This window comes from Schistosoma mansoni, chromosome 3, assembly GCF_000237925.1.
Source record: "Schistosoma mansoni strain Puerto Rico chromosome 3, complete genome".
NCBI classification, from domain to species: domain Eukaryota; kingdom Metazoa; phylum Platyhelminthes; class Trematoda; order Strigeidida; family Schistosomatidae; genus Schistosoma; species Schistosoma mansoni.
In genome coordinates, this window is record NC_031497.1 from 16,465,465 (window position 1) to 16,475,306 (window position 9,842).

The window sequence follows — 9,842 nt, forward strand, 5'->3', positions numbered from 1 at the left end:
GTCTAGCTTCCATTGACTCATGCTTTCAACGATAACGTATATTGTCTATGATTGACGTATAAATAACGCATAATATAAAATTTACCATAACCTATGAAAAGGTAAGTAGTTTATATAGAAATTTTAATTTATTATGAATTATGTTCACTGAATAAAAGAAATTTACTGAAAACAACAATTAGTTTTTTGTTAGTCTGTTTGACTCACATGACATTGATGCAAGACCTCACAAAATCTGTGAAAGTTAATACTTCATATTTTGTCAAGTTGTTTCACAGGAAGTATGAACTTGTTACCTAGGAGATTCCTGTTTTACTAGCTATAAAACATTTCTATTCTGAATATAATTGGTATTAGTTGGTAGATTTGATGTAAAGTAATTATGAAATGTTTTTGAACATATTCTGCTTTAAATATACGTTTGGCAGATTGACTTCATTAATGTTTCACAAGTGATACAGTCAATCATTTTAGAAAATTCCATCATTACTAATCAAATCAGTATCAAATGTAATGACATTAAATGCTTTTCATCGTCGGCTTTTGTTCGTCCTACTAAAACTTTCATATATTCATTGAAACCGCTTGCCTAATCCGCCAATAAATTCGAGGTGAGAGGTTTTGAAAGGAGTAACTATACAGCCAACTTATGAATTCCCAATTTTTATCTTTTTTAACACAATGAGTACCGCTGAGATTTACTTTGTAATTATAAGTGGGTTTCAGAGTGTAATAAAGGTTGTTCTTACATCGGTTGAAAACTTTCTGGACTTTAGTCGTTCACTTAAATTTCATTTTATTGACACATATCACTTAAGGTACTGGCTTTGTTAAATTAAATGCTGCTGGTCTGTTCTATATACACATTCAAAATGATAGATTTGAAATATAAACGACCTTTGGGACACATATGTTCTTCTAGAGTTACCTCACAAAAGATTATATTTAAGAAAATAAGTAGAAAAACTTTTATTATATTTTAATTCATCGATATCAATTATCGATTTGAAAGAGTTAAGTTCAAATTACCATTTCCGTTTTTATATGATGTTATCCATTAGTAAGTTAAATCATATTGATTAATAAGAAATCGAAAATAATAAAATAAAATCCTCATTTGACTTTAAATTGTCCTGAAGGGACAGGTGACGCTAATAATCTTTTTTCCATAACCTCACTCACACGATGTTACTTTTGGATCAGACTGATTTCTTGCCTATAAAATCTGGGTAGTGGACAGGTACATGTCGAAATAGGTTATCTAAGGGAAAGTATGGACACAATGGAATCAATCAAAAGATTTGAACTTCACAGATGACCTGACTCTTCTATCCCGCAGACATCAACAAATGCAGATGAAGACAACTAGTGTCGCAGCGGCCTCTGTATTAACAGGTTTCAACAAAAACAAATAAAAAAGCAAGATTCTCAAATACAACACACGGAACACTAATGCAATCACCCTTGGTGGAGAAGCTCAGGAAGAGGTGGTGACTGTCCATTATCCGGAAGCACCATCCATGGACAAGGAGGATCTGATGCAGACCTAAATGCAAGGATTGTCAAAAGATGACCATATTCCTACAATTGAGGAACATATGGAAGTCAAAACAACTCTCAAAAAACATAAAAGTCACAATCTTCAATACGAATGCCAACACAGTCTTACTTTATAGAGCTGAAACTTGCAGAACTACCACAACAATCTTCAAAGTGCACATATATTTCTATACACTTGTCTATTCAATATACTCAATGTCTGTTGACCGGATTCCATCAGTAACAACCTACTATTGGAGAGAACAAACCAGCTCTCAGACGAAAAGGAAATTGGGAAGGGACACTAGAATTGGATAAGACATTCATTGAGGAAATCATCAAACTGTATCATGAAGCAAGTAATAAACTGGAATGTTGAATGGAAAGAGAAAGGAGGATAACCGAAGAACACATTGCACCGACAATTGGGAGCAGACACGAAAAGTGTGAATAGGAACTGGAACCAGGTGGAAATGATTGTCCATGACATAGTTTGATGTAGTGTTGGTTGGCGGTCTATGCTCCTCTACGAGACGTAACAGGAGTAAGTAAGTTAGTTAGTTAGTATATTTTCACAATAATACAGTTCGAGTCATTTTTGTGATTCGTTATATTCATTCACTCCAGAAATTGGCCACTGAATCGGTTTACTGTCAAATTGTACCCATAAAGTTTTGTTTAAGATTTTCATGATGATTGCTAACGAAATCCTTGAAGTTGAAAAGGATGAGTTTGTTGAAGTGATATCATGCGATACAATATACCAAATGGTGATTAGAATAGTAACTGTTCACAAAGCCGTTCATAGAAAAGCTTTTTATAGAACTTGATGTAATGATGAATAACTTGACATAATTATCTGAATAATTCCCTCCAAAATTTGTGTATAAATCTTTGATTGTGAATAATGTATCCGATATGACAGGATAAAAAGACCAAATTACATTCTTTTACTCATTGTGACTTTTTTTCATCATTACTTCCATTTTAATTCAGTTTGATAATTACTTTGTATAGTGTTTGTTTTGTTTTCCCGTATGATATTTTGTATAACATATGACATTCTTGTATTAAACTAATATGAACTATGCTCAGCAGGACATGCAGTATGTGATTTGTTATAACTCATTGTTTTTCATGTATGTGATTTCATCCTAATTAATAATGAAAATGGGTGTACAATCAATATTTATTGAGTGTATTCTTGATTAGGGTCGTCGTCGTCGTGTTTCAGGTTTAATAAGTCTTCATTTGTACCTGTCTTGGGGTTCTTATTTCGCAGATATAACTGTATCGTATTCCAACAGAAAATAACAACGATTAGTTTAGTAAGAAGTTGTTTTGTCGTACTTTTATCTAAGTGTATAAATCACAGTAAAAATATTAAGAAGACACATAGGGTTGATTCATTTTCTTTAATATTGTTTTTTTTTTCAGGAATATACATTTAATTCGCGCAATCGTATGCACATATTGACTGCACTGATGAAAGAATACAGTGCATACTCTCCATCATGTGTCTCGAAACAGTCAAGAATATCATTATGTAAATTGGCTTGTTTGTTTAATCCTTTCAGCAACCAATATTCAGAGAATATGCCCTTACAATTTGAAGAATCTGATTTGGTGGATGACGATGGGCATACTTGTGATACGAATTCCATGAAACTAGAAAATGTAGGTTTTACATTGTTATTATCATAGCTGTTTTATATCTTTCACATAATATAGTCTAAATATCAGCTACTCAAAACTTCCAGATTGTAATTTCCCAAAAGTCGTAAGCGAATCCGGAATATACATTATCTGATATGAAGGCAAACGTTTGTTAACTACCACACAAAAGAAACTCACTCATTTAGATGTTTTACTCATAAATAAAGTTGGATTTGTTAATAATATAAATTCAGTGTTTTATATATCATTTCATTCCTTCGTTTCTTGATATAATAAAATTTGGAATATTTGTTGACACATAAATTGTTTTTGGAGCAAAGTACATTTCTTCCTTGGTCTGATTTACCATTTTACATATATATAAGGTTATTCAAGTTAGGCTTCTAATTAATTGGCCAGGGGATTGTTCATTGTAGGTTAGTGTTCATTAAATCATGAACAAGTTACATTAGTTCATTTGCTTAAATTCTATGATAGGAGGACTGACTATGAAGTACGTAAGTCCTAAACAGTTACCCAGTTCTGACTATTTATCTTCATATAGAGTGTGAAATCATTGCTTTATCGTGATAGGTACATGTAACTTCTTGACTAATTCATTACCTGAACGAATATGTAAGCCTTTTCATAAAGTATACGGCAATAAACAAACCATCTATCTCAGGTGGAAGTGAGCGAAAAACTAAGTTGATTAAAGTTATGTACTTCTCATCTTCATACAGAGGTCTGTACCAATTTGCATGACTGACATTTTGGTCCCAGCGTTTTGTATATAATCACTTTAAATGCCTCAAAGTTATGAACTGAATAGTTTTTAGCTTTTTGCCTGTATAAGACTGTATAAGACAGCGATCTGAGTCCCCTTATTTTTATTATATTTATTTTAAAATAAACATGTAGTCACTCAACCTATAGATATCAATACTATTTTGTAGTTTTTGACAATTCTTATCTTAGGTAAGCGAAAATGAAAAACAAGACAATTCAGTTCATGAGCGAGTCACATCACAGCCTACTTCACCAAAATCACTTGGCAAAATGGAAGAACATACCTCCAAAGGAATGCAAAATTCTTATACAAATTTGGAGACAAACAGACAACTGAAATTCAGCAGAGTAACAGGATTGAGTTCGAATTTTGTCATAGAAATTCTGTTTTCTCTCTATCCAGTTCTTTTTACTGAACATTCAGATTTAGCTTGTGAAGGAGTCAAGTCTCTGAAAGCTAGAGCGACTTATGAAATATGGTCAAATGTATGTAGTTATATCACCATTTATTTGTTTTTTATTCTAAAATGTTTGTTCATCAACATATAATTTCGGTTACTACTCCTGCCCAAGTTTATTTGATAGACAAATAATGCCTTTGAAATCTTTTACTTAAAAAATATCTATGAGATATAATCATTTATAAGGGTTGAAAATTTTCCATTGTTTACATTTCTGGAGTATATTGATCAACCTCTGTTGACAGATGGTCTCCTTGATTCAACGTCTTATCAATGCTTGCATCTGGTTTTTAAATATTGACTCGCGATGGAACCCACTACTCACATGTAATCAATTTACAATTCGTCTATTAAACATAGATGTTATTATTATTATTGATAATAAGAGAGTTATATACTTATCACTTCAAAAGGCAGAGCACTTTCCTTTTCCTCTATTTGTGATAAAAAGGTTCACTGAAATAAACAAACAAGAATAGGGTAAAATTTTTAAATTCATTTAAATCACTGTTAGCTGATATAAACTACCATTTTGATATTTATAGTATAAAATCCTAAACTGAATAGAAATATCACTATACCATACCGTAAAGTATTCATAATTCTAGGGCAGCTGGTGAAATATTGTAAGTGGTGAATGTGATTTGTTAATTTCACTTGATTTATTAAGATAATTTATATCATTCACATAATAAACCATTTTTCATGATGTTGTTGGATAAATAATATACAGTCTCATGAAATCATTTCCCTTGATAATGTTTTATAATATCAGAAGGGGTTTTGTGGATATTATAGTAACTTTAACAGGTGATATCATGAATCTATTGAAGCTAGACTACCATGGAAAACCTGGAAGCACTGGACGACCGTTTCGTCCTATTACGGGACTCCTCAGCAGTGCTCATCCATTATCCCGCCTCGCGAGATTCGAACGCAGGACCTCTAGACCACCGAGCTGGCCTGCATCCAATGGTGTTAATATCTAACCTCAACTGATCCACGAAATCGAGCGACACATCCACCAATGTCTTTCTTGAGTTACTATCTCACAACAGACCTGGTTAAACTCCACTGGTCACTGCTTCTCACTAGAACTTTGGGAAATACCTCTTGAAGACAGTCACTAGTGAGCATATGTTGATTAATATCAGAAAAGGGCTTTTTGGATATCGTAGTAATTTTAGAACGAAACGGACGTCCAGTGCTTCCAGGTTTTCCATGGTGGTCTAGCTTCAATTGATTTATGATCTCAACTGTTAAAATCTTTTATAAAGCAAGAATAAATAACATTATATGGTCAAGTGGACTAATTATTTTCAATTAACTCTTCCAAATACTGAAAAATATTTTCAATTAAGCATTTTACCAATATAATATTGTAAAGTTATTTAATCGACTGGTGAGAGATAGCTGAAATCAATTTCCATAATTAAACATATTCAACTTATATAGAAACAATGTAAGTGAGTGAGATCCTAATGATGTCAAGCCAGTAGGAATATACATATTAATAGGGTAGACAAAATGATAAAGTTGGTAGTAATTACAAAACCCAATGGTTAATTGATTATAATAATGGTGATAGTGAAAAAATAATTGTAAAACAAGATATCTTGAAAATTTAAAGTAGGAACAATCATTTGAACGGAAGAACCGATAGATTTGGGGGGAGGGAGTTAGAGGACAATAATAATCTTAATAATTGGAAAAATAACAAAATATAGATGTTCATTAAAGTAAATGATAACGTATTGTTGTAGTTAAGTGAAAAAATAATGGAGAAAAACTGAAAGAAGAAATGTAGAAGTAACAGCAAATTAATCATCAAAAAAATAACAGTTGAACTTAAAATACGAAATATTTTAATCAGAAGGGGTTTTGTGGATTCGAATCTCGCGAGTGCGGGATCGTGGATGCGCACTGCTGAGGAGTCTCATAATAGGACGAAACGGTCGTCCAGTGCTTCCAGGTTTTCCATGGTAGTCTAGCTTCAATTGACTCATGATTTCAACTATGAAAAATACTGAAATATTTTATTTAAAGAATTAGTGAATATTTGGAAGACAGAGTAGATGAAAAGAAATAAAGTTTCATTATTCTACAACGTTAGCTGTTTTCACATTGTAAGATAGAGTCCATTCACCTGTGTTTCGTGGCAAATTCTAGCTTTTAATAATAGACACGTATTCAAATATATAAGTAATAATATATGAAGTTTAATTATAGTAATTAAATGAGTCTAATGTGGTTTAATCGGGAACAGATAATCGCAAATGTCTTAAAAGACGTGTACAAAACAGAAGTTAATGGTTAATTTCTACTTTGATTTCAGGTCTTGTTACTGATTAATTCAATAGAAAAAGATTATACTCGATCAAAGTCACCTGATTTAAAATTGCTTAAATTTGATAACCGAGTGATCAGCCAAGAAGTGTTAAATAACAGCAATTTCAATGAATGTTCAGTTGAAGAACATAAATTGGACTCTGAACAGTTAAGTTTAGCTAGTGCTTATTGTGGTCTATGGTCTGGACTGTTGGGGAAACGATCCGATATACAACAAAATGAAGTATTACCAGAACTCTGTGATATTCAAGATTTATCAGGCAAGCGTTTACAATATGTTCGACTAGCACAAGCTAAATTTAAAAGACCTGTTGTTACAAATTCAGATTTTAAAACTGTAAAACTTCCAGATGATATAACACCTTTATCACCAATTGATATAACTACTTCAAAACAAAATGAAAACAAGAATTACCTTTCAACACATGATAATGTATATTTAAAAAATAATTGGAAAAGTTCTTTAGATGATTTATCAAGAATTGAAGAACCAATTACATCATCAAATTCTTTTACTCGTGAATGGTTTAACAAGACTCTTTGGAAAGATAGACAATCTGAGAAATTTTAAAGTTTTATTCTTTCATAGTTTTCAATTACTTTCTTAGATTTGAAAAGTTTTATTTAAGCATTATGTATAATGACTACTTATTTAATTTTGAATATGGCATTTATTCTTTGCATTTATCATCCAAAAATTTTTGTTTTAAGTAAAACAATCCAATGTAGGCTTTGTATAATCTTTTAAATACCAGCTAAAACCTTTGCTTTGAAATCTATATTAACTTTCTTATAACTCAATTAAAAGTTAATACGTTTTCAAAGTTATCTGAAAATGGATGTTGACTCATTTTTTATTGGATTTTGTAAATGATATGAATTTACTTTACTGCTTTCTACATCATTTGAAATAAACACAAGATGGAGGAAATTATTCTTACTTGTTCATTCGGAATCGATTGAAATGTGATTTGTAAAACTTTTCATGAAGGTTATAGTTAGAAAATTTAGTCTTAATTGAATGTTACATGGTACTAGGTTTGTCTTAATACTACACTAATACCGAATTTTTGTGTTGAATAAATCAAATGTGAGTAGTAATTTAGAGAGAACACTGATAATACAAATGGTTTAATCAATAGTTTCCAACTTAAGGTTTGAGAAATGATTGGTGTATATCATTTAATAAATCCTTGTTTATGTTGAAAGCTGGTACTAATTAGGACGCTGTTTCAATTTCTTCCTTAACATCCCGCCCCGAAAGGCCAGTGAGTAGAGAAAATGTTTATTGTTATTGATTATTTTTATAAATAATAATAAATAACTACTAGTGTAACTGTTAGTCTTCATACTCATTTTTATCCGATGTGCTCCAGCTACTCAAGACAAACAGCTTTTAAGGAGATTTGTAACTCATTGAGAAGTAAGAGCACTGTACAGCCGCTCGTTCACTATCTTAAAACTCAATAACTTCGTGAATAAGAATAGAATTTTCGTTATTCCATGCTATAAATGTTATTAGAGCAAGGTATTCTCAGCACTAATTGTATGATGTTGTAACAAATTTCTGTTTAACGTGAATAAAAATTTTAATTATCTGCAAATATATCTTATAAATGTTTTTAGTCAGTATCTGGTGCCCATACTCAGTTACTTGATGTAACTAATTTTCCAGCCATCATGCATTAGATGCGTGGATTCCAATGTGTTCATCTCTCGCTTCTTGAAAAGATAGGAAATGAAAAAGATTATGCTAACCATTATATTTTTTTCGGTTTGAGTTAATCATTATTATGTAGGTGGTTTATAATAACCTATGGGCATATGCAACTAACACTCATAATTATTCATTTCTAACAAATCTGAAACCTAAGGGCTTACTGTAGTATTTACAAAGTCAAAACATCATTAGACTATGAGATGTTAACTATATGTTTCCTCTCTTTTTTAATCCCCTTCAGTTATAATAATCTTGTTTCTTCTGTTGTTTACTCTATCCTTTGATATTAAAATGTCAAATTTTTCACCCAATACCATACACGAAAACACAAGCATGCCACATATAAATCACTGTGACAGGGGGGGGCATGGCTTTGAGTTGATCAGATCTGTTTTTTGATTGATCTTACTAAAGATTTTTTCTTTGTTCCTTTCTAGAGTATAAACTTGTACTAATTAAAATAACTAATATATTCTCTGAATAAGTGGCTTACAGTGAGTTAAGAAAAGTCAGAAAATTTAATTTTTCTACTCATTGGGGTATTACAAATATATTATATTGATTAGTAACAATCTATCCAATACTCAATTCATTTGAAATTTTCAGGTTTGGGCTGGTCTTTTCATTACCCAGTCAACTATCATTACAAATTATGTAAAGCAGATATTACTAACTGTAAAATCTATGTAATAATCAGCCAACTGAAATGAACTGTGATGAATAATTAGCAATTATTATTAGCTAATCACATAATTTCTAGTGATATTTGATTAATGAAGCTAACCAAAGCTGTTATCATATTCAACTGATAATATAATGCAAAGGGAATCTTCCTTATGACTATTTACAATTATTTTGGTAATAATAACTATATTACCAAATATTAAGCAGTTTAAATTTACTTGGTTTTGTTTAGTTCAATCTTCCCATTGATATTCATGACTGCAATACATCAGTCTCTTATTGGCATGTGTAAATACTGTGAGGATTGCCTCAATATTGCCTTAAGTTACAAGCGCTATAAGCAAACATGGATGGTGGCTAGCAATTCGCACCGGATGTACATATGCCAATAAGAGACTTATCAATCCCAGTCCTAAACGTCAATGGAAAGATTCAAACAAATAATACCAAGTGAATTTAATCTTCACCCCATTGCACAAGCAAGTGGCTATCAGGACCCAGTAGCTAAGTGGATAACTCAGTGGCATTTGAAGCAAAATATACTGGGTTCGAGTAGTGGAGTGAACATAAATTCTGAGATGCAGGTACATCCAGCTGATGAGTCATAAATAGGACGAAATGCACGTTTTGGATTCCACTGCTAG

The 9,842-nt window shown here is 31.6% G+C and overlaps 1 protein-coding gene across 1 annotated transcript in view; it reads left to right on the forward strand.

Moving 5' to 3' along the window:
- Positions 1–7,365, forward strand: part of Smp_156280 (hypothetical protein) — a gene marked incomplete at both ends in the record, with an annotated part of 10,964 nt that extends 3,599 nt beyond the window's left edge. The window contains 3 exons of the mRNA XM_018799419.1: positions 2,977–3,216; positions 4,174–4,470; positions 6,781–7,365. Coding sequence (XP_018651210.1) covers positions 2,977–3,216; positions 4,174–4,470; positions 6,781–7,365 — 1,122 coding nt within the window. The remainder of the gene's footprint in view (positions 1–2,976; positions 3,217–4,173; positions 4,471–6,780) is intronic.
- Positions 7,366–9,842: the final 2,477 nt, after the last annotated feature.